This window comes from Schistocerca piceifrons, chromosome X (assembly GCF_021461385.2).
Source record: "Schistocerca piceifrons isolate TAMUIC-IGC-003096 chromosome X, iqSchPice1.1, whole genome shotgun sequence".
In the NCBI taxonomy this organism is placed as follows: Eukaryota; Metazoa; Arthropoda; class Insecta; order Orthoptera; family Acrididae; genus Schistocerca; species Schistocerca piceifrons.
In genome coordinates, this window is record NC_060149.1 from 787,437,584 (window position 1) to 787,464,998 (window position 27,415).

At 37.7% G+C, this 27,415-nt stretch overlaps 1 protein-coding gene across 2 annotated transcripts in view; it reads right to left on the minus strand.

Moving 5' to 3' along the window:
- Positions 1 to 27,415, minus strand: part of LOC124722875 (ankyrin-3-like) — an 898,463-nt gene that overhangs the window by 23,335 nt on the left and 847,713 nt on the right. For both annotated transcript variants that reach the window (XM_047248010.1, XM_047248011.1), the window contains exon 36: positions 8,802 to 8,861. In XM_047248010.1, the coding sequence (XP_047103966.1) occupies positions 8,802 to 8,861 (60 nt within the window). The remainder of the gene's footprint in view (positions 1 to 8,801; positions 8,862 to 27,415) is intronic.

Here is a 27,415-nt window from a genome sequence, read left to right on the forward strand (position 1 = left end):
TTCTGTGTGCTTCACTATTTTTGATAGGCAATGTATTCCACAAAAACTAGGTATTCTTACTATGCCAACTGAATACATATACTGTTCTGTTGAGCACGTCAGGGGAAACATAAGTATGTAAGTATTTCACTGATAATTCTGTATGTAATCATGGAACAAGAGGCAGTTTGGATTGTATTTGCCAGGGAAAAACAAACAAGAAATTCAAAACAGCATTTTCTATCAGGGAATAAAATTGTATAATAAACTGCAAAAGGAGATGAAAAGGATTATTAATATACACCTATTTAAAAAAAGCACCTAAAACGTACTTCATAATGCATACTATACAATTAAAGATTACTCAGAGGACTTAGTGTAGAGGTTGTTGATAATGAAAAGGGATAACTCCAACAGCTTGTCACATTACAATACTGTAATGGTTTCGACAGAAAATCATTTGCCAAGATCTATACTGGATAATAATAATGGCTTGTCATTTACCTAAGCTCAGCTTCTCACTCCTCTTGGGGGGGGGGGGGGGGATGCTGACTCTATTTTTCAGGCTGACTATAAGAGGAGGACATGAAGATGTGCATGGACATAGTTGCACATTTACATGCTTCCTAACAGGCTGCAGTTAGTGCATGGGGCATTTCAGCACATTCGTGGTCCAGCATTCACTAGTGTGTGCAGCTATAAAGCGCAAAACTATGTTTTATACTAAATGTCGTCTTGTGCAAATTGTGCGTAATCAAAACAAAGTTGTACAATAGGGACCAACCAAATGAGACAGTACCATTGTTAAGACACTGGCATCATATTTGGGAGAATGGAGTTTTCTCCATCTGGCCATCCAAATATAGATTGTACGTGTTTTGTTTAACTAGACTCTTCCTTTTTTTTAAATCTACATCTGCTACAGTTGTGAGATATCATTATCTATTTTAAAGACATTTTTGATGGGAAAGGACATGGTTGCCAGATATAAAGGTAAGATGTTACAGAGCCTTGAATATTCTAAAATGTCTGCATGGAAAGAAATTTGGAACAAGTAGATCGTATCTCTAACAATTTTACAGTAGTTTTATTTGATCCCAATTAGATTATAGCTGTGCTACACAGGGCGATAAAAAAAGGTCTCCTATATTCTTACAGGAGATAATACTGTTCAAAAGTAGAAAAGAAGTCCTATAAACATATATAGAGAAACAAATCATTTTGAGATGAAGGCTATTATGTTAGTCTCTGTACTTAGTCCTTGACTGTGATGCTGTTGTCAGACAAAACACTTATAAGTGTCTCCCACATCAGCTGTTCTGTAAATGTCATTTGAAGGTTGTGCTAGTTAGGAGTCCTGAAGAGTACGGACAATGTAAACAGTGAAATAGAGTCCTATTGTTCCACATATGAAATGGCAGACACGATATTCTGTAATGGTTTAGCCAACGACATTAATCAACAGGCACATGTTGTGTGTGCCAAATGACATCCTTGATGCTGCATTTCATCTGGAAAAAAAGATGTTCAACAGTGTGTTCCAATGGCTTTCAAACATGGGATCATCTGCAGCAATCATGTTACACCTAGCACAGATTGCACATCATATATGCAGTAGTGTGTGTTGTAACGAGTAGAAGATAATCTTGAAACAACTGTGCAAAGAATTGTAGTTACTGAAGACATAAACCATGCTCCTGCACATTCAGTTCTTATGGGCAGTTACGTTATCTGTGTGTATGCTAGTTCTTAAGCCCCAATACCCCAAAGTCAATGAATTCTAAAATGGGCTGCTGAAACTCCAGAGTTCACAGCTTGCACTTTATTTATGGATAATGTAGGATTTGTGCAGAGTGAAAAAATATATGACTGAAGTAAACACATGTGAGTAGCTTTTCACAGAAACTAGCAAAAGGTTCACTTTAAGGTCAATGTGTAGGCATTAATGGTGGCTGACTGACTTTTAGGGCCTCACACTTTATTAAGCAAATCACTAATTCCTGTGCAACAGATTACAGGCACTATTGTAGAATGTTACCTCTGGATGTGGTTTATGCACAGTGGCATATCAACCCATTTTCTACACCTCATATGACAGCATCATCTAATAGCACGGTCTACCAGTTCACCTGATCTTAAGCACTTATATTTCTGGCAACGGAGACATGTTAGGGCATTAGTGTCTCGCACATCCGTCGACAATGTTCACATTTACAGGGACGTCTGTCATATCTGTATTACAAAATCTAAGTTGTTTTTACTGTTCCAGAAAGAGGACTCAAAGGTGTGTCAGAATGAGTGGTAACCACAGTGAGCAACCCCTGCAGTGTCCACAAACATACCCATCATAGGATGGAATTGCCATTGCTCAACCAATGTTTGTTTCTGGACATATGTTTATGGTATCTTTTCCTAGTTTTGACCAGTACTCTCTGCTGAAAGCTTATTGGACACTTTTTGAACACCATGTACACTGATCAGTGAGGGTTTCATACCCTAACATGGTCACTTCAGTGTAACATGACAGCATCAGATTAGCTACTGGGGCTTTCAGGGCCACACCCTTACTCAGTCTTTGTACAGAGGCTGGAGAGTCACCGCTAGCATTCGGTGAGGTACTGCTTCACTACAATTGATTATCACTGAATACATGTATAGCAGGTGCCTAAAATCTGTATACCCATTTGGAGTTTGTGATGATACAGCTGACTGAACTGAGGCTGGCAGACAAGAATATCCTCATCTTCATACAAAATTGTAAAAAAAATCACTTTGGTTATTACTAAGTCTTGGTTAATTTTTAATTGGCTGAGCACATAAAATCCTGTAATTTGTATTACCTTTACAGGACAAAATGTTGTAATATTTCAAGTAAATACTGCAACCTTGTGGTAGTGTACACTGATGACGCAACTGGTTATTCCACAGTTTTCCTCAACTGTATCTTCATGGTATGCCTCTCAAATAAATATAGTGGTCTTTAATTGAACTGTGACAAGAGCCTGAACAACAGGTGTAGACGTACTTGGGCATGTATAACAACTCCAAAATACTGCACTGATAATAGCTAGTCACCATCCAAAATCTGAATCTGCTCTAATAAAGCGAGAACTGAAATGATGATTAACTGCTGCTCTTTACCATTTTGAAATATACAGTATTTTATGCTGAACTTTACACAATCTCGATCAGATGAAATGTCGTAAGGCACAAAAATTCCTCATCTTCTTTGATTCGGCAGCTGTTCCCGGCAGGAAAGTCGGACGCTGTTCGCCTTTTTCAGATAGGAATGTCATATCATTCTGCTGGATGCGAGGTCGTGTGGGCATTAGGGGAAATGAACCCACAAATTATAGGCAAGGAGAGATATGATGTAAACTCTAAAACTCACTGTGTCATTCCCCTGTATGCTATGGTATTACTTTTGTGAAGATGGTCCAAGCATCTTTGGGAGTCTGGATGGCTGGAGGTAACAAAAAATGAGTGGTGTTCCGTCAGACTGATAACTTGTCTCCAGCATAATTCCCTTTAGCCAGAGAGATGTACAATGAGGTGAAAAAAGTCATGGGCACCTCCCAAATTTGTGTCAGACCTTATGCAGCACAAACTGGTGTATTTGCCCCATACAGCAATTTCAGGGGGCACCAAGTTCATATTCTTGAAGAAAAAAAAAACCTTGTTTCACAAAATGCCTAGCATTTAGCGCACATCGGTCTATCAATTATTCCTATGATTTTGAAATGCGTCTCAGTTGGTTTTTGAACATTTTTGAACACATTCTAAGTTGATCTTTGAATGCGTGCACAGTGCATGTGATGTCTCTGCCATAGTGTATGTGATGTCTCTGCCAGAGGAAAGCCCGTCGCATCTAGAAATAAAAAACTTTCCCGCAGACAAAAGGAGACAGGGCTGTATGAGCTGAGCCAAATAAACCTGAACAGGTTGACTAGGTGTGCGAATGAACACCATTGTTATAATTATTAGCAAAATCCAGAGATTCAAACCACCAAAGTGGAAATAAATTACTAATAGGAATAACAGGAAAGAACGATCACATATTATCTTCTTGGTGTATCTGAGAAAATGAAATTTTGAAAGAACATTTTTGCCAGATCGCTACACTACTAATGGCCAGTTGCACAGTTGCTGGTTGGCAGCCACTTAAGTTCTGTTCTCAGAATAGCGAGGAAAATGTCTTGTACGAACATATAATAAAGCCTAACCGGAGAACAGATGCAGGATAACTGAACCGGTGATTCTGGCAGGGTTAGTGACGTTAACAGGGGAATAATTTTTGACAATGGCAGGAATAGTTACACAATTACTGGTGACAAGATTGTTAGAATGAGGAAGGAGAAGAAATGAGTACATCACACAAATTATATGGAAGAATATGATTCCAAATTTATATAAAAATTTTGGGCCACTACTTTTTGAACTCATTGTGTCTTGCTTGTCTCTTGTCTTTACTGGTTTTTTGTTTCCTGTATTTAATTTTACATCAAACAAAAGAGAAAGTTATCAGCTAATAGGCAATAAAGAGTGCAAATTTTCTGAAGACTTCTTATTCTCTCAGTCACAAATAATCCCACTCAGTATTAACTGAGTTTTTTTAGGGATGTAGGATGTCAAACCAGCTGACTGGGAGCAGGAGAGGCACCACAGGACATTTTAATTTCCGCTGTCTCAATTCCACAGAGGGAAATACAGTGGCATATCGTAGAAGAATGTTGTATGAAGAGGCATGGCAGTTTGCTTGACTGAATGACATGTTTAACATTTCCTTGAACATATATGTTTTATATATCAAACTCTTCTGAAAGATGTGCACTACATGAACATATTTTTGAAACAAACATATCTTTTTTTTTTCTTTTTTTTTTCCTCCTTGATGTCCTATCTCAAACACTTGAGGGGGAGGGGGAGAGGCCCACTATCAAGTTTTTGCCCCAGTTTCCAAAATATCATAGATCTGGGGCTTGATACTGTTTAATGTTGTTGACACACACAACTGTATAATCAAGGGGAACATTTCTGACTGTCACTGTGAAATCAAGTGCAAGCATGGTTTATGTTCAAAAGGTGTTGAATTTCACAATGTTCCTGAAGAGCTGCAAGTTATTACCTGCAAAATGTACTCAATGTGATATTCATCTATTGCTCTTGAACTTTTAGTGACCACAGTTTTAATGTTTTGGCAAGATGTTTATAATCTAAGGCAAGCCCTTACTTCATTTTACGTAAACAAATTATTTTGAATGAATCTTATCCAACAAGCAATTTCCATTGTGATGAAACAAATGATAAAAACATTATTTTATTTTGAGGAGGTGATAATTTAGAGTTTCTAGGAATTTTTGAAAATAATGGTTTGCACATAGCTGTATTGTCACTTTATTAAACAACCAGTTTTTATCAGAAATGGCTCATCATCAAGTGTAATGTGACATCATTATTGAGATACATGACAAATCATAACTACTAAGAAGAGTAATGTTGGTTTACGGCATGACACATGTTAATAGTTGGTTGGTTGGTTTAAAAGAGTGGGGAAGGGACCAAACTACGAGGTCATTGGTCCCTTGTTGTGAAGAAAACAATACCACAAGGGTGACAATAAGACAATGAGACTTACAACACAAAACAGAGTGAAAGGAAAAACCACAACAATGGCTGAAGGGCAACAAACACTTAAATGGACAAAAGGGGACAAGAAAGATGCAAGATACAAGTAGAAGAGGTTAAAACAAGTAAGCAGGTTACCATGGCTGGCTGACCATGAGGATAAAAAGGAAAAGCCAGCCACTCTGCAACACATTAAAACCTCCACCACGAAAGCACTAGAGTGGAGGACACACAGGGACAAAGGACATGTGCTAAAACTTAGAGCAAATGATAAAACTCAACCTCACGAATAAAATGTAACACTAAAACTGCTGTTGAGGCATTGTCGCCCAAGGTAGGGTGCTGGGAAAGTTAAAAGTCCACCACAGAGTAGCTAAAAGTGGGCAGTCCAGCAAGAGATGGATGACCGTCATTCCTGAGCAACACCGAAGTGAGTCCTCACGACAGAGGAGGTAACCATGCGTCAGCCACATATGGCCAATGCAGAGCCGACAGAGAACTACAGAGGCGTGCAAGGAGGTCTTTCACAAATTCATAATTTCCTTTATGGCACGCAGCTTGTTGTGTGTACAGAGGTTATGCCATTCTGTCTCCCAAAGCCGCAAAACCTTGTGACATAATACTGAACGCAGGTCAGTTTCAGAGAAACCGATCTCCACAAGTGGATTCCGCGTAGCCTGTTTGGCCAGCCTGTCGGCAAGTTCATTCCGACATGACCTGGGGTCCAGACAAACACCACTGAACAACTGGACCATTCCAGGGCATAGATGGACTCCTGGATGGTCACTACCAAAGGATGACAAGGGTAGCAGTGGTCGATAGCTTGTAGGCTGCTCAAGTAGTCAGTACACAGGAGAAATGACTTGCCTGGGCATGAGCGGATGTGCTCAAGAGCATGAGATATGGCCGCCAGCTCTGCAGTGAAAACACTGCAGCCATCTGGTAAGGAGTGATATTCTATATGACCTCCATGAACATAGGCAAAGCCAACGTGACCACCAGCCATCGAGCCATCAGTGTAAACCACTTCATGCCCCCACATGTTAATAGTTAGGATTTGTCATGCAACTGATTAATAATGTCACATTATACTTGAGGATGGTTGGTTTCTGAACAAAACTAGATTAGATTAGATGTACTTTTTGTTTCAATAGATCCATGGTGAGGAGATCCTTCAGGATACAGAACATGTCAGAAAATAAGAATACACAATAAATATTTACAAAGAAAAACAAATTTTCTGACCTATGTTTCATGGGTCTCAAGGATAATAGTCCTCACAGATGCAGAGTAAAAAAAAAAAAAAAAAAAAAAAAAAAAAAAAAAAAAGGAGGAGAAGAAGAAGAAGAAAGTGACAGTACAGCTGTGTGCAAAACATGATTTTCCACAAATAATAAAAAGTAAGTGAACTCCGATAACAGAAATAAAATGGTGTTGTAAATGAACCAAATTATATGCACTGAGATCAAATGGATGGGCCACTGTGGATGAAACCAATGAAGATGGAACGACATGAAATGATATCAGTTAAAATCATTCAGATAAGATGAACTTGCAGTGCAATGAATACGTTGTGACACTTGCAAATTTGTGCCAGACTGGGATTCAAACAAGCACTTAATTGTCAAAATTAAACTATCTGAACATAATTCCAGGCCTGATTCAAACATTTGTAGTCACTGTTGTTTTCACCTATGAGTTCTGAACACTCCTCCCATGTGGTATGTGGGAATAGCACCTATCCTGCACATTGGATTGATATGAATTGAATTCAATACAGTGCCTGGAAATGAGTGGACTGGTGTGGATGAAATCAATGAAGATGAAAAGCACGACATGATATCAGCATAAACTATCCAGATATGCTGAACATACAATGTAATGCATGGGTTGTGACAACTGAAAATTTGTGCCTGACCAGGACTCGAGCCTGAATTTCCTGCTTTTTGCAAGCAGTCATCCTCACCATCAGGCTATCTGAGAATGCCTCCAGGTCTGGCTAAAATGTTCGTGGTCACTGACGTTTCCACCTATTCAGTACATACATGTGGCACTGTAAGCCATGGACCTCCAGTAGCTCCATTTTCTCAGTGGTGCTGTTCCCCCATACCCTATGCAAGAACATCTAGTAATAGTGTTCAGTATTCATATGAAAGCATATATTATAAAACCACATGATAATTTCAGTGTCACTCAACATGAGATATGAACAGTTGAAAGATTTCTCTGCAGTGTGATTCTTATGAACTGCAACTGTTAGGAAATAAATGCATATTTATGGATTCTGTTGTTATAGAATGCTATTTTGAATAATACTGTTAACATGGCAAGCTTAAATATATGTTAAATCTATTTTAGTAAGATTGATAAAATATCAATCAGCACACATTTAAAAAATGTAATATACTTTTTTTGTGAATACTGGTGGTGTTATACTTACATTGGTACTGGTGCAAAGCAACACAGACACAATAATGACAAATTCAAAAGTCATGCAATTTTTGAAACAGCATTCATAGTTTCCCAGTTCCACTGAAGGAATTACATAGATTGACAGTACGGTATCTGACAAAGCCAATGCAATTATGTTCCAAATGCACTAATATTTGCAAACCATAATCAATAAAAAAACTACTGGAAGCAAAATAAAAAAAAATATTAATGCCACTTAACCTGTTTTTAGATAATTGATCAATATAAATGTAAATTAAAGGAACTGAAAGCAAAAGTAACAACTCGGCATACCATAAGCTACCATACTCAAAATATAATCAGTTTACTTTGAGTTGATGCTATACATTTTTTACACTTAGAGAAAGAAGTGTGTAAATAGCTGAATTACTAGAAAGGTAGTAGGCAATGACTAACGGAAAATTCTATACGAACTTTGTGATGCGTTAGCCACATTTCGACCAACTGTATGAATATTATGGAGACAAATTCAGGGATAATCTAAAGATGTCACTGAAAACATTTTTGAGAAAGGTTTTAACCAGTATTATCAGAAAGGAAATGGACACAACAGAGAAGTAATGCACTACAGACAAAATACATTGAGATATAGTGACAAGACAAGTCTTTAATAATTGCAAACATAATGATGTGTAAAAGCCTGCTATCAAATGCACACTTAAAATTAGAAAACACACCCATTCCACATACATAAAACATAGAGATGTTTGAAAATTTGTAATAACCTCGCACAGTGACTTCATGTGAAGGAAGAGGATCCTGCTGCTGTTCTCCAGAAGGCAAATCTTTTGATAAAGTAGAAAATATTAAACACCAAATATTAAAATGTTTTATTATAATGATAATAATAATTATGTGAAGAAAAGTAACTAATTTTTGTGACAGGTTTTGCACTGTATTTATTTATTTTGAGTGATCATTTTAATAAGATTATATATAAATGATAAATATTTTATGCTGAAAACTACACAGAATGGTTCATCACATGCATATACTGATAGCTAATGTATATTAACATAAAAGGGCCAAGTACCAAACTGAAAGTACACAAACACATATCATTTGGCCACAATTTTTCCCCTTTACACTGTCATCAAACATAATAAGCAAATTGGTATCATTTAATAAATAACTTCGTCAAACCAGGAAGCAGGTTTGGACTGCAAATCAAACTGTAGGTTCTCCTATAACTTGTTGGGTAAATTAGGTCAAAGGTCTAAGGAAGTCATGGATCCAATAGGACCAGGCTTATTAAAGCAGTATGGTGTTCAAACCAACCTTTGATCATTGCTTTACTTTTACTGTTCTTTTGCTGGGAAAGAAATCTGCAAATTTTGCTTTCACAAAACATCTAGATCAAGTTGACATTACCAATAAAAAACAAACTACTATTTAACAGTTGACTGAACGACTGAAACACTTAATGATTGTTTATTGTTCAACAGGTTGCAACATACATTACAATCCACTTTGAGATAATCTTCAGTGGCATAGTCACAGGACTATTCAGAAAGATATTGCAGTGCACAGTATGTGTCTCATAACACTCTAGATGGTAGATTGTGTTTAAAGAATACTGAATGGGGAAAAAGCTCATGAAAAGACAAAATTGAAATACAATTTATATCTGGATATACCAAAGATATAAGAATGCATGAAAGAAGAAAACAAAAACTTATAGAAGTTATAACATAACATCACAAACATATACATCAATTGTACTGATTATAAAACTTCAAAGAGCAGAGGTTCATAGACTTCAAGATGAGGAATTTGTAATTTGAGAAGTACTGATCAATTTGATTTGGTATTGATAGATGTTTCACACTGAATATACATGACGGATCTAATTAAGCTCAGTATCATCATAGTGATGAAAACTTATTCTGATTTACAGAAACTGTACATAACAACTCCTTCATGGTCTATTTCTCCAATCATACATTGTAAAATGATCATACTTTTTAACTGTGCTTTTGTGTAGCATGTAGTGACATAAGTTGGCTAATACATACTGCGGAACATTTTTGTTGCAGAGTTCTACATAATAGCTACCAAAATTAATGAAAAAATTTATCCTAAGAAGGCCCCATTAAGTATCTTGATAACTGATCAAAATACAAGGCTTGGAAAATTTATCCTAAGAACGCCCCATTAAGTATCTTGATAACTGATCAAAATACAAGGCTCGGGGGGGGGGGGGGGGGGGACCAGATGACACTAAACATGTAGAATACATTTATTTAAATGGGATAAAAATAAAAATGCAGAGGGTACATTGAAATCAATGCAATAATATCAGCTCTCTCAACATTTTGTCCTATCAGTTTGTATCAAACACACATCTGCTCTTTGAACACGGTCTAGTTGATGTCATTTCTTTCCATAGGCACCATGAGTGCTGAAAAAATTATTTCTCAATTACAAAAGATGTTGGTGCTTTTGCTGGAGTTTAGCTTCTGGGAAACATAAACTACTGTAGGACTTTACAATGGTTGCTTCTTTTAGCTTCAGTCTGTGCTGCAAGGCTTCTCTTTACAACAACATTTATAGTAAAGAACATATGAATTCTGCAGCTATTTCCAATAGATGAAACAAGATTTTTTAAACTTAATTTTTTTCATGCTGAGAAATTAGAGGAGGAAATCTGTTTTACTTGACAACAACTTTTTGCAGCCAAGACTGCATAAATTCTTATTTCTGACAACCAGTTTCAACATATATAACTGTCTTCTTACGGTCTTCAAAAATGTGTGTTACAAAATTTGTTCACTGGGAGGGAGAACCTCATACCATGTTGTCATAATAGTGGATAAAATGTAGCACTTTATGTAAAGATTTGTTAAAAATAAAACATTTGCGATTAAAAAGCACCTAGTACATATAGCTGTGTCTGTACACATAGTGTTCACAGATGATTGTTAAGCCTTAAAAATCACAAAATAACGTAAAATACACATCTGCATATATGATTATGTTTGCTTGACATGTTCCATTCACTGACGATCCACCTCATCGAAGATGAATCATCAATGAATGGAACAAGTTGGAAAATGATTACATGACAGGTGTTGAGCTACACAATGTACTTGATGCACAGCATTGTTGCAGTGAACTATTACTTATCATTACTTGGACGTCTGAATGAACAGACATTAATGACAATTACCAGCCTTCTGAAATTAATTTGAAATCAATATCTTGGCAACATCTGTGTTGGTTATAGACGTGTTATCTATTAGTGACATATGAAAATTTGTGTCAGACTGGGACTCAAACCTGGATTTCTGACTTATTATGACAGATCACCTTAACCACTTTGGGCATCCATGCATGCCTTCTGGACCAGTACGTAGTACATTTGTACCTAACGCAGTTGATGCCAAGATATTTGTATTCAGCAAATTTATTTTGAATTAACTTCAGACAGTTGTTAATCATCATTAATGTCTGTCCATCTAGACATACAAGTAAATATTACATGCTGATGCAGGCGCAATATGATAATATCAAGGTCTTGATTCCTCATAGTCTCATTTTCACTGTTGTGGGAATACAAAGTAAAGCAGCAAGCATGAAGAGAAGAATGTAGTAGACTATGGTACGGGGATGTAGACAGTGTGACATATGGAAGTTTGAGTTAGTCCAGGAAGTGTGCATGGATAGCTGAAGTGGTTAAGATGATTGCTTACGATAAGTGAGAACTCCAGGTTTGAGTCCTTCTCCCCCACAAATTTTCATCTGTCACTAATAGGAAGTACACCTATACCTAACACATCTGATGCTAAGATACTCATATTCAGGGAAAGACTCATGTATTATTAGATCTCTTTCAGGAGTGTTTAATTGCACACATTTTCCTATGGCTTATTAGGTGTAGTCCATGGCTTGTTCAGTTTAAGATGGGGATAACTGTCTGTCTGGATCATATGTTTCATTATTGTAAAAGTGTAAGAATCTTATCCATTGTTTGAATCTATGGAAGAAATTATTTGGTTGCATGAACAATATTGTTGCAATTAAAGTAACTTCATTATGATTTGTAAAATTACAAGTAACAGAAAACTATATATTTATTCACTTTTTGTTGGTCACTACTGTTCTAATGGAAAAACTGGTAGAAGCGGACCTCGGGGAAGATCAGTTTGGATTCTGTAGAAATGTTGGAACACGTGAGGCAATCCTAACCTTACGACTTATCTTAGAAGAAAGATTAAGAAAAGGCAAACCTACGTTTCTAGCATTTGTAGACTTAGAGAAAGCTTTTGACAATGTTAACTGGAATACTCTCTTTCAAATTCTGAAGGTGGCAGGGGCAAAATACAGGGAGCGAAAGGCTATTTACAATTTGTACAGAAACCAGATGGCAGTTATAAGAGTCGAGGGGCATGAAAGGGAAGCAGTGGTTGGGAAAGGAGTGAGACAGGGTTGTAGCCTCTCCCTGATGTTATTCAATCTGTATATTGAGCAAGCAGTAAAGGAAAAAAAAGAAAAATTCGGAGTAGGTATTAAAATTCATGGAGAAGAAGTAAAAACTTTGAGGTTCGCCGATGACATCGTAATTCTGTCAGAGACAGCAAAGGACTTGGAAGAGCAGTTGAACAGAATGGACAGTGTCTTGAAAGGAGGATATAAGATGAATATCAACAAAAGCAAAAGGAGGATAATGGAATGTAGTCAAATTAAATCGGGTGATGCTGAGGGAATTAGATTAGGAAATGAGACACTTAAAGTAGTAAAGGAGTTTTGCTATTTAGGGAGCAAAATAACTGATGATGGTCGAAGTAGAGAGGATATAAAATGTAGACTGGCAATGGCAAGGAAAGCGTTTCTGAAGAAGAGAAATTTGTTAACATCCAGTATTGATTTAAGTGTCAGGAAGTCGTTTCTGAAAGTATTCGTATGGAGTGTAGCCATGTATGGAAGTGAAACATGGACGATAACTAGTTTGGACAAGAAGAGAATAGAAGCTTTCGAAATGTGGTGCTACAGAAGAATGCCGAAGATAAGGTGGGTAGATCATGTAACTAATGAGGAGGTACTGAATAGGATTGGGGAGAAGAGGAGTTTGTGGCACAACTTGACAAGAAGAAGGGATTGGTTGGTAGGACATGTTTTGAGGCATCAAGGGATCACAAATTTAGCATTGGAGGGCAGCGTGGAGGGTAAAAATCGTAGAGGGAGACCAAGAGATGAATACACTAAGCAAATTCAGAAGGATGTAGGTTGCAGTAAGTACTGGGAGATGAAGAAGCTTGCACAGGATAGAGTAGCATGGAGAGCTGCATCAAACCAGTCTCAGGACTGAAGACCACAACAACAACTACTGTTCTGGACTAGAACCTCATTGCTCTGTGTATTTGTTGGTTTCTTCAACTAGCACTCGCTAATTCAACATCCAGAAAGAACAAAGAATTACAAAATACTGCCAACTTCTGACATTTCAAAATACAAAGCCGCAGAGCTAGTTAACAAAAAACAGGGTGATATCAAGACGGGCAAAGATTTGTCAAGCACACAGCAGTGCCAAACCAGTGACAAATTAATGAGCTTTCAGAAATGGAGTTAAATTTGGTAATGCAAATGTCTCAGTCTTGGTCTTTGGCAATGAATTGGTCTCAATCACTTCTAATATCTCTACAATTGAGGGCCATATGAGGGAGTTACTGACATTCCTCGACCACCATGGAATAAGGATTAATGGATCCACATGAAAGGCTCTTCAGTGAGTTTGTCCACCAGGTGTACAGAGATCTGTGGCCGTGAGGGGATATGAACTCTGTTAGGTCTTTATTGACAGCCATTTCAAATATATTGGACAAATGTATGACATATCATGGGTAACCCTCTTTATACCAGAAATCTTCAAGTCGTGTTAGCAATATTAAAACGAGCACCAATAAAACCACAGTGGAAGTTAGATGTTGTGCACCAGTATCTAACACCTACTGTGGGACAGATTTTTCACCTCACATTCATTTCCAGATGAATGTCTAGCACTATCCTTCTATTCAAGTAGTAACAATGGGCAAATCAACATAAAATTCCACACACAGGACTCTAACAATGCTATGAAGTGGTGCAAGAAATGCAAGTTATTTCACCAACTGTACTGTAGTCTAATATATTACATGTCACTCATTACACAGCTTTAGTACCTGTGCCAAGTGTTTTATTTTGGTTGATTAGATGAACAAAAAGGAACATGGAACATGAGATAATTCACAAATAATAATCTGCTAAAACTTGCATCAACACAAGTTAACTCAAGAAAATCATGTATTGGTCAATTAAAAGAAGAAAAGTTCTGAAACAAAAGATATACAATTTTTAAAAATCTGGAAGACCTCTTACATAAAAATGAAACAGTCACTAATGGATATCACTGCCTTAGCTGTCACACATGCTTTGTAGCAATGGCGAATGTGCTTTAAGAAGGGGTCCAGGAACTCTAATACTAGTTCCCTGACCGAGCAAGGTGGCGCAGTGGCTAGCACACTGGACTCGCATTCGAGAGGACGATGCTTCAATCCCACATCCGGCCATCCTGATATATGTTTTCTGTGATTTCCCTAAATCACTCGAGGCAAATGCCGGGATGGTTCCTTTGAAAGGGCACGGCTTACTTTCTTCCCCATCCTTCTCTAATCCGATGAGACCGATGACCTTCCTGTCTGGTCTCTTCCCCCAAACAACCCATCCAACTAGTTCCCTGTCTTGGGAAAGGGTTGGGTAGAGGTCTGAAAGAGCCCATGCTGAAGTTTGTGTCCCCAATGCTTTATAGCATTCAGTTCTAGGCACATTTTTGGCTAGTTCATGTACTGGATATCTTCACCTAAAAGAGATTCATCCACCCAATTTGAATGTAGATGTACATTATCATCTATGAAGATGAACTTTGACTCTATTGCACCCCCCCCCCCCCCCCTCCCTGAAAAGTCACACATGTGATTGCAGTATTTTATCTCACTACCACTGCCCATTAACAATATCCTTCAAACACTAATGAAGATATGGAGTTCCATATGCCCATTCAACATGATCCTGTGAGATCACAAAAATGCTTTATTTGTGTGGTGTTCCTGTGATTATTCTGGCTATCGCATTCCCTAAGACAAATGTGCAACAAAAATTATTCTGAAAACTGGAGAAGTATACATCCATGAAGGGTCCATGTCTCTCTTTAATGTTTGCCCAGTCTTGATATTGCTGACTCTCCCTAATGAAATGAACAAATTAATCAGTGCCACATGTCTGGGACAGATTAACCACTCCGAGTATCCAATATGTAGTTCAGCAACTAACAGGGCCACTGGAAGTTCGGCATGTAAATTTTTTGTGGACAAGATTGGAGTACATTGTGCAGTTAAGTCTAAATGTTTGTCTTATGGAATAGTCAATTTTGTACTGCATCTCACAACCATTTTCTAAACCATGAAATGATATTTTTCAGTGACTTCAATGCTGCTGAGACTATGGAATATTTCTGATGTGCATTAAGGCATTTGAGTATTCATATTTAAAAAAAGTGATAAACATCTCACTTTTTGTAAGCCTCAATAAAAGATTACACCATGCTTTCAACAGGCACAAACATGGCTGAGATGTTTTGGGTCTACTGCACAGCTTTTGGCTATCTGTAAATCATGTACCTAATCGACAAAATTTACAACATAAATAATAACGAAATAAGACTGTGCCAGTAACCAATATCTCCATGGATTCACTAAGAATCATTGCAGGTAAGTGGTAGAAGCAAAATATAGAATACTTGAGTATATCTGCGGAAATAATATTCTTAGTCACTCACAACTTGAATCCAAGAAATCCTGCTCATATAAGATTTCTACCTACCGGTTCACTAGCCATAAAATAAAATATTTAAATAAAAATTGGTACAAACTGGAATTCCTATTATCTGTGTAAGATCTTTGTATAATTAACAGCACTTGTTTGGAGAAGGAAAAATTTTGTGACATAATTAGCTTGCATCTTATTCAATTAAAAGGAAGAAAGGTTAATGTTTATTGTCCCTGTAATGTCAAGATCATTACAGATGATTAACTCTTTCAAAACAGGTAATTGTACAAACAGCTTTAGCATGATGTCATCTTTGAGGTCAAATCGTTATTACAATGCTCCTGGGTTTAATACTGAGCACACTCCTTTGCTGGTATATATAAATGACTTCCCATCTTATACCGATAAAGCAGAAGTAACTGTCTTTGGTGTTAATTCAAGCATGACAATCAAGTTCATCATATAAAGAATAATAAATGAAATTTCCACTGAAAATATTGATTGGTTTTGAGGCAATACTTCTTTCTTTGTACAATACTAGATGCATATCCATCATGAATAACAACAGATTGTGGTGGTGAGGTATTAAACAACATAATTTTCTACATTTTTATGTCTTTCAATTGATTTTAAATCCAAATAAAATATATGGTTCCAGAGACATTTTCAAGTCTCAAATATCAATGATGTTTATATGCATACTGAAGCAATGAACAAAAATTTGTACCAAGGCTAGGATTCAAAACTGGGTCTCCTGATCACTAGGCAACACACTAATCACTATGTCACCCTGGCAAGAGGCTTTGCACAGCTGCATATTCTACCCTAGCATACCTCTCTCATCAGTCCAAGCTTCCCTTCACACCTCAGCCCATTTGATATTTCACCTAAACTCAAACAGCATTGCAGAGTCTTTCCAACTGTATTGGAATAGCAACTCAGCATCGAACAAAATGGAGGATCCTGCCTGAAACCCAGGAATAGGGTCTTTAATCAAACGAAACTGCATGGTTCTGGAGACCTTTCAAGTCTCAAACATCTATGATGTATATACGCAGACTGAAGCAACTAAAAGTTTGTGGGACAAATGTTGCATGGGACAACGGGGACCATAATATGATGTTGTTTTTTTGTTGCTAGGTGGATTCGCATCAGAGATATGAAGTCCCCAATTGGCAGCTATAGTCTGGTACTTATTTTCTGATAGTGGCTATTGAGACAAATCCAATGATGTGCAACAGTAAGGTCTTTGAAGGTCAATGAAGGTCAAAAAGGCGGCATGAACGTCCATTTACAGAAGGTGTTCAAAGTGATGACCATTGATATCAATGCAGTGCTGCAATCTTCTTATGGATTGAGTGGTATTCCTCATGACTTTGGCACTTATCAAAGCACATGCTCCGACAATTCTCTCTTGTATATCATTCAAATAGTAAATATTTGCCGAATATGGCTAATCCCTCTAACGTACCGTTGACATGTAAACACCATTTGATGGTTTCACAATACAGCACTAATAGGAATGGTAAGACTAGTATCACCAAATCAAGCAAATATGAATGATGTATTCCTTTGAAGAAAAGTCGATATGCTTCTCATTTACGGAGTATGCCAACGAAATTCAGTGAGAGCAAGAGACTTATACATTGAAAGATATCCTCAATGTACTGACCCTACATGTCATACATTTAAATATGTGTATGATAAATTGACAACAACTGGATCTTTAATGCATCGGAAACATATCTGGCAAAGGAAAATTACTAACAAGGAAATGGAAGTTGGTACTCTTGCCTCTGTGGTTTCAGATCCTTGTGTTAGTTCACATCAAATCACAAGGGAATCTGGCATGAGCTACAGTAGTGTTGTTCATGTTCTGCATTGCCATAAATATCATCCTTACCATATTGGTCTCCACCAAGAATTAACTGGTACGAATTGTATGAGTTGCATTGAATTCTGCCGGTGGGCTGAACTTCAGAGGGATGACACATTTATTAATTTGATTTTATTTAGTGATGAGGCTACATTCATGAACCATGGAAATGTTAGTTTGAATAACATGCATTACTGGGCAACTGAAAATCCATGTTGGCTGCGGCAAGTTGCACACCAAAACCCGTGGTTGGTGAATGTATGGTGTGGGATCCTGGTGGACAGAATTATAGGCCCCTATTTCATTGGAGGAAATTTTAATGGTAGGAAGTACACCACATTCCTGCAAGAAACATTAGGTCTGTTATTGGAAGAAATACCTTTAGGAACAAGGAACAGAATGTAGTATCAACAAGATGGGTGTCCAGCACATTTTTCAGTGATGGCTAGAAATGAGTTGCAGAGACAATTCCCAAATCACTGGATTGGACGTGGACAATATGTGTCATGTTTGGCTCATTTGCCAGACTTGATGCCTCTGGATTTTTTCTTATGGAGATTCGTAAAAGATATTGTTTATAAAGACATTCCAACTACACCTGCAGATATGCGAGAGGCAATTGTCAGAGCATGTGCTTCGATAAGTGCCAAAGTGATAAGGAATACCACTCAATCCATGATAAGAAGATTGCAGCACTGCATTGATACCAATCGTCATCACTTTGAACACCTTCTGTAAATGGACGTTCATGCCACCTTTGTGACCTTCGTTGACCTTCAAAGACCTTACTGTTACACATCATTGAATTTGTCTTGATAGCTTCTGTCAGAAAATAAGTACGAAACTATAGCATCCCATTTAAAAAACCAAAGTTGACCTTCATATCTCTGAAGCGACCCCACCTAGCAACAAAAAACCAACCTCATATTATGGCCCCTGTTGTCCCACACAACTTTTGCCTCACAAACTTTTCAGCTACTATCATACTTTCGGAGTTATTCTTGGTGGCAATAGTTAGTGACTCGCCCTGTATATTGAGAGGCCAATGTCAGAATACTCAGACTAGACAACAGGGGTCGACAAGAGGTTCATGAATTTACACCACTTATAGCCCGAACTGCCCGTTTCTCAGCCAAAAATATCCTTTGAGAATGGGAAGACTTACCCCAAAATATAATACTACTGAGAAGTTTAATTGTTAAGGAAAATGACCATTCTTAAAGGAACAATTACAAATATGGCTAAGTACAGGACTAACATGTGCAGCACAGTACTTTAATATTCTGCTAGGCACTCCATCACATCCATGATAGTCATTAGTGATTTAATTATTGACTCAATCTCCCCCTCGTTAGTACCACAGAGGAGTGTTTCAGACATCAATCTTGGAAAAGAATTTTCCTAGAGAGTTATATGATTCCCTGCAGAAACTAAGTTTTTATTTAATTCACCAGCAATACTCAGAATATGATTGTTAAATGCTGTACATATATCTGACTTCTCAGTAACAGAAATATCTTTACTATGAACTGACTTTATATCATTGATCTTGGGCTGCTGACCAGACATTTTCTTCGCAACTGACCATATGGTTTTAATTTTATACTGTGACTTAGCTATTCTATTTGCGTATCACATACTCTTTGTCTTCCTAATAAAATACCTTACAATACTGTTTGTAATGGGATACTGTAGCTTGATTGCGACTGCTTTTAACATTTTGATATAATTCCCACTTTGTGTTATCCCACTAGTCAGCCACCCAGGCTGCCTTTTACTGGAAGTACCATGTTTAGTACCTTCCAGTTGAAAGTAACTCTCAAAGAACATGAGAAATGTGTTACAGAAAGCATTATATTTGTCATCTATGTTCTCAGCACTGTAAACATCCTGCCACTCTTGTTCCTTAATGAGGTTTAAAAAACTCTCTATTGCCACTGGGTTATCTTTTATACACAGTTTGTAGTCATATATATAACATTTGTTTGAGTACAAAAACCTTTTAGTGTTAAAATTTGTTCATCATGGTGTATAAGGCCATTCACCCTTTTATTAACAGAGTGCCCATCTAGTAATGAAGAATGAGTAAAAATATTATCTATGGCTGTGCTGCTGTTCCCATGCACCCTGGTTGGAAAGAAAACAATCTGCATCAGGTCATATGAGTTTAGGAGATCTTCCAACATCTTTTTCTTGTACAATCACATACAAAACTAATATTGAAGTCATCAAATATAACTAATTTTTGGTACCTCCTATAAAGTGCAACAAGAACCCTCTCTAATTTGACCAGAAATGCTCTGAAGACAGAGTTAGGGGACCTGTAAACAACAACAATTGTGAGTTTAGTTTCATTCAATTCAACTAACCCTGCACAACATTGAAATACCTGTTCAGTGCAGTGCAGTGATACGTCTACGAACTCAAATGGAATGCTGTTCTTTACGTACATGGCCACTCCCCCACTCCACAAAGAACTTCTTGAAAAACAGTCAGCTAATCTGTATCCTGGTAAAGGAAGCTTCTGAACTGCCAAATTATTTAAGTGTTGCTCCAATATACCCATACTGTCAGAGTCAATATCCATAAGCAGTTCACTAACTTTATCTCTAATACCTTTTATACTTTGATGAAATATGCTAATTCCTTCTCTACTTGGATACCTGACATCCTCTGAAGGTGATTACTTTGTTAGAGGGACTTCCTTTATGCAGGGATGCCTATCAGCTAACTTCAATGTAAAAAACGGTGCAGGTATAACATCAACTGCTACAGGAAGTTTTCCATGAGCGATCCACCACCACCCACTACACTGTCACTTATAAGCTTTGCCAGCCTCCCCTTCCCATACCTACTGAGGTGCAGGCCATGTCTAGTGAAACCCGACCTGTTGATAGACTCAACTGCCACCACTGGAATGTGAGACATGCCCTCCGCCATCAGTGCCTTCTCCAACCCCATGTTAACATGCCTAGCAGCAGCATTAAGATGAGGCTGATCATGACGCTGAAACAGCTGCGTGAAGTGCACCTGCATCATATTCCCCATCCCTATCATGACTACTCCCTGCTGCACCCACAATCACTACCTGATCCTCTGTTGTAAAATTCCTACATAACTCCCCTACGTGAACAGTCACCTGCGCCAACCCTGCACTAGGTTTCACAATGCTGGTGACCTGTTACTCACACTCCAACACTTCCTGAAACTGCTGGCCCACACCTCTGCCATACGAACTGCCTAGCAGCAGAGCCTTCTTCTTTCTGTTACAATTTCCAACTGACTTAGGCTCCGGAACTGCTGAGGGCCGCTGCAAGTTTCTTACACCTACAGCTAAAAGAGGCTCCTCTTCACTAAACTCTGATGGTTTGTCAAATCTATCGGTTATATGCAAAGTACAACTGTCTGAATATCTCCTCCTCCTAGCTGCCTTCTAAACCAACTGCCAGTTCCCATTCCCCAGCGCCCTTCACCTGCCCCAACCTATCTAGTTCCTTCTTTGTGTCTTGTAACTGCACCTGAAGGGTACAGATGTTATGCATCTGCTCCTCTATCGACTTATTTCTGCCACAAATTATGCATTTCCAAGAGAGGATCTCACTAGAATGTCCACTGGCTTCCCCACTGGATTCCCCTCAATGAAAATACTTTGAACAAATCTCATTTGATTATAAGCCTCTATGACTCGGTTTCACATAGGATCCCCCATTTCATTCGATTCTGAGGCGCAATTCCAACACAGTTGATGACCCTCTGCAATGCTGTTCGAGTTTAGGGGAAATATCAACTGGGCTGAGCCATGAACGGGAATTTGGATTGAGGAAGGAAGTGTGCTAGGGTAGTCCATGCAGTTGTGCAAAGCCATTGTGCCAGGGTGGTGTAATGGTTAGCACATGTGCCTCGTGAGCAGGAGACTTGGGTTCGAATCCCCAGCCTTGGTTCAAATTTTCATTCATTGCTTCAGTCTGCATATATACTGCATTTTAAATTCAGTTGGATCTCAAACATAATCCATGCTTAACCTATTCTGCTCTGCTTGTGGCTCCTGATTTAGGCACTGAAAGTGTCAGAAAGTTGGCTTTCTCTGAATACATTCTTTCATTAAGGTAATATACAATAATATCTCGAGGCAAATTTACACTTATTACAGAGTATTTGTATGTGTTTCATTCAATACACTAGTGTACTGTGTACACATGCAAACCACATGTAGATTCAAGCAACAAGGCAGTATTTTGTATGCATGTGTGTTAACAAAAAATGCAGGTTGTATAGCTCAGCCAGGACAATCACTGCTTGGTTTACATGTCTATCTATTCCATAAAACGTATCAGACACAGCGAATGGTTATCTTTCCTTATAAAGCTTTATATTCCATTCACATTTTCCATTGCTATACTACTTACACAGCTGGTCATAATAACAACAGCTGTAGTGTCTGAAGTTTTTTGTTAAGGTGAGTGAACGAAACAACCAGTATCAAATTGAAAACAGTTCTGGAATTATGAATACAACACTAGACATCTACTGTTCATAGCTTAACTTTACTTTGCAAAGAAAAGTGAAAACTATGTAACCATAAATATGTTTCTGCATTTCTGAAGTGAACCAAAAATGCTGATCTAAAATTTTAAAAGTAAATTTTGCTTGATACTTATGTCTGCTCCATGGATTGTGTTAATAAAATTAAAAATCATGGATATACTATGGGAAAAATGAGCTATTATTTGCTTTATTGCATATGCATGTTTCCTATAGGAACAATTTGTGGGGGGTTGGAGAATATTAACAGAATTGATTATGAAAACAGTATCTTAGAATATTTAAAAATTTTTGATATGATTTATTTTTCTAAGAATGTCTGTCAGTTCTAAGTCTACCATATTTCTACATTGTTTTACCCTGTGAGAAAGAAATCTGTGACAATTCACAGCACGCTTCTTCGTATACATATGATGTTTCCTGTTATTCCAAGTGATTAGGATTCCACATATTACATGAGAAATTCATTATCTGTTCTTAAAATATTTAACAGACAAAAACAGTTCCCCAGAATTTGGATAATGAACCTACCAGTCATTTTACCCTCAACTGAATCTTTATTTCATTTGATATGCAGTAGATTTATATTTATGTATGAGAGAACTGACTCCATTTGTGAGTCATTATTTGACTGTTCATGAGACACAAAATATGACATTTAGAGGCAGTTGCTAATCTGTATACCAAGCTGGTGTCTTTTCAGAATCTGACCAGATGTTTGTAAATATTTTTCTAGCTAACCACAGGATCTAAGAATTTTCTCACTAATATTTGGCTGTACATAGATGGAGAACAAATGAAATGAGATCTTGATCAGTAGACACAGATTAAATCCCAAATTTCCTACCAGAGTATAACCATGTGATAGTGTTGGTAGTGATCAATTTGTCAGAATGTTAAATAACATTATGATAAGGTAAGAAAGGATATCCTGCATCAGTATTTCAGTATATAGCACAAACACCTATGGAAATGAGTCACAACATATAGGCAAATACTAAACACCCAGTTTATCAACTACAATAAAAAGTCTCTTTCCAGACCCTATAATCTGTTGCTTTGCTTAAGCTTTTCCCACTGTAATTGGCAAAAAGTAAACAATAAATTGTTGTAAAGTTGCGATTTTACTTTGGGACCACTGGGACACACAGTTTTCAACCACCCACCATTTCATGAGATATATTTGAAATCAATTTTGAATTTCTCCTAGACACAATTTCACATCTCGAAACTTCTGTGAACTCACAATCTCTAAAACAAATTATAGTACTAAATAACTAGCAAAAATTGGAAAAAAATTAATAAATAGCCACAGCTATTTGGGCCACAATTCTGGTTGTATGCAGTTATGACCTTTTGAAAGTACAGATTTTAAATTTTCTGCTCATTTGTCACATGCTCCACCGTACTGCAGCTGCCTGCAGCTTGACTACTAAGTACTATATGGTGGAGTGAATAGGAGGTTTGTGAATTACTGTTGTGACATTGGTAACATGCTTTGTTCATTTTGTCAAAATGTGCAGTTTCTAACCTGTAGTTGGTGCCAGTTTTTATGTTGCTGTTCACCAATGCAGTGTAAGTGCATGAAACAATTTGGTGTGCCATTAAAGAAGTAGTGTTGTGCAATTTAGTCGTTAACATCACTGTTGTGCATTGTTTTCTTTGTATTTTAAAGCTGGTGCTGTTAAAGAGAAGTACATTTGCACGAGATGCCCTACTGTTCAATATGATTGACATGATTAATTTGCAAATCACAAATCATTAACTTCATTTCATAAAATTTCTTCAGTTACTTAGGTTTATTCATTTAGATTTTGAGGTGTATATATAGCTGCAGCCTATCAATACTGTTGAAATAACATTGCATGAATATACCTATTCAAAAAAGCAGATAAAAATTCACTTGACACCTTCCTGAGAGACAATCTCCACTCATTCCAAATTAATAATATAAGTGTAGACCAGATGTGGCTTAAATTCAAAGAAACAGTATCGGCAGCAGTTGAGAGGTTTATACCAAATAAACTAACAAACGATGGAGCTGATCCTCCTTGGTACACAAAACGGGTTAGAACACTGTTGCGGAAACAACGAAACAAACATGCCAAATTTAAACAGATGCAAAATCCCCAAGATTGGTGATCCTGTACAGGAGCTCTAAACTTAGCACGGAGTTCAATGCGAGATGCCTATAACAGTCTCCACAACGAAACTTTGTGCAAAACCTGGCAGAAAATCCAAAGAGATTCTGGTCGTATGTGAAGTATGTTAGCAGCAAGAAACAATCAATGCCTTCTCTGTGCGATAACAATGGAGATACTATCGAAGACAGTGCTGCCAAAGCAGATTTACTAAACACAGCCTTCCGAAATGAAGGCCTTCACAAAAGAAGACGAAGTAAATATTCCAGAATTCGAATCGAGAACAGCTGCCAAAATGAGCAACGTAGAAGTAAATATCCTCGGAGTAGCGAAGCAACTCAAATCACTTAATAAAAGCAAGTCTTCTGGTCCAGACTGTATACCAATTAGGTTCCTTTTGGAGTATGCTGATGCATTAGATCCATACTTAACAATCATATACAACCGTTCGCTTGAAGAAAGATCCGTACCCAGAGACTGGAAAGTTGCACAGGTCACACCAATATTCAAGAATGGTAGTAGGAGTAATCCACTAAATTACAGGCCCATATCCTTAATGTCGATATGCAGCAGGATTTTAGAACATGTATTGTGTTCGAACATTATGAATTACCTAGAAGGAAACGGTCTATTGACACACAGTCAATGTGGGTTTAGAAAACATCGTTCCTGTGAAACACAACTAGACCTTTATTCACATGAAGTGCTGAGTGCTATTGACAAGGGATTACAGATTGATTCCGAAGTAAAACTGCATGCTTATGGAATATTGTCTCAGTTATGTGACTGGATTTGCAATTTCCTGTCAGAGAGGTCACAGTTGATGGAAAGTCATCGAGTAAAACAGAAGTGATTTCAGGCGTTCCCCAAGGTAGTGTTATAGGCCCTTTGCTGTTCCTTATCTATATGAACGATTTGGGAGACAATCTGAGCAGCCGTCTTTGGTTGCTTGCAGATGACACTGTCATTTATCGACTAATAAAGTCATCAGAAAATCAAAACAAACTGCAAAACGATTTAGAAAAAAATATCTGAATGGTGCGAAAAGTGGCAGTTGACCCTAAATAATGAAAAGTGTGAGGTCATCCACATGAGTACTAAAAGGAACTCGTTAAACTTCGGTTACACGATAAATCAATCTAATCTAAAAGCCGTAAATACAACTAAATACCTAGGTATTACAATTACAAACAACTTAAATAGGAAAGAACACATAGAAAATGTGGGGAAGGCTAACCAAAGGCTGCATTTTATTGGCAGGGCACTTAAAAAATGTAACAGACCTACTAAGGAGACTGCCTACACTACACTTGTCCGTCCTCTTTTAGAATACGGCTGCGCGGTGTGGGATCCTTTCCAGGTAAGACTGACGGAGTACATCAAAAAAGTTCAAAGAAAGGCAGCATGTTTGTATTATCACGAAATATGGGGGAGAGTGTCACAGAAATGATAAAGGATTTGGGCTGGAAATCATTACAAGAAAGGCGTTTTTTGTTGCGACGGAATCTTCTCACGAAATTCCAATCACCAACTTTCCCCTTCGAATGCGAAATTATTTTGTTGACACTGACCTAAATAGGGCAGAACGATCACCATGATAAAATAAGGGAAATCAGAGCTTGTACAGAAAGATATAGGTGTTCATTCTTTCTGCACGCTATACGAGATTGGAATAATAGAGAATTCTGAAGGTGGTTTGATGAACCCTCTGCCAGGCACTTAAATGTGATTTGCAGAGTATCCATGTAGATGTAAATGTAGAATGTGTATGTGCGTGAGACTGAAATATTATGTACTCACATTACTTACTATTTTTTGTATGGAATAACATGTTTGTCCATAAGATTTCAAAGCAAATGTGTTCACTTGTCACCTCCTCTTCCCTCACCTGGCTGTGGTTGTCGTCATCCCGTATACAGAATGAGATATTTCACTCTGCAGCAGTGTGTGTGCAGATATGAAACTTCCTGGCTGATTAAAGCTGTGTGCTGGACTGAGACTCAAACTCTGGACCTTTACCTTTCGCGAGCAGAATGAGATTCTGGAAACAACCCCCAGACTGTGGCTAAGCCATGTTTCCGCAATATCCTTTCTTCCAGGAGTGCTAGTTCTGCAAGGTTCACAGAAGAGCTTCTGTGAAGTTTGGAAGGTAGGAGACAAGGTACTGGCAGAATTGAAGCTGTGAGGATGGGTTGTGAGTCTTGCTTGGGTAGCTCAGATGGTAGAGCACTTGCCCACAAAAGGCAAAGCTCCAGTGTTCGAGTCTTGGTCCAGCACACAGTTTTAATCTGCCAGGAAGTTTCATCATCCCATATAGCACTTTGCATGTGGGCATTATGAGGATACAGTGGGGCACAATGAGTGATGAGCTACTGGAGCACATGAAAGTTCAAAGCTGAAATTTTAAGAGGTCGTTACTATGCACTGTCTGAATTATGGCCTAAATTTTCATGTGGGATTAATCACTGGGGCTGATACCTTTCAAGTGTGCTTTTTTCTCCTTAAAATCAGAGTTCAAGTTGGTGTTGTTTCCTTGTGAGTATTATCCAAACCTAACTACTTTTCAAAAGCTCTCTACATTTCAGTATTTTTTTGAAGATGCTTCTAGAATTTATCACAAATATTTTAACTGGTAGCAATTCTTTTGCTCCAATACAGTTATTTTTTAGAGTGGTGCAGCAATGTTCAACCCAAACAATAAGAGAGCTACCTAAAGTAATAAACCCTTGTATGGATTTACATGAAATATGCTAAACTGGGCATTGCCTCTCATTCATAATGCACTCAAAGTAATTTAGAACTAATATACAGCTTCCTGCCATTTGGAACAACTCTAAGAAGTCACAACCTGGATTGCCACATAAATACTTAACATTGTCAGTGAGGCATCTCCCTCGGTTCAAAATCAGATGGCATTATCAGTTCTACTGACATTGCTGCAAATTGTGCATTTGGTTAAAATACCATGGATAATACCTGT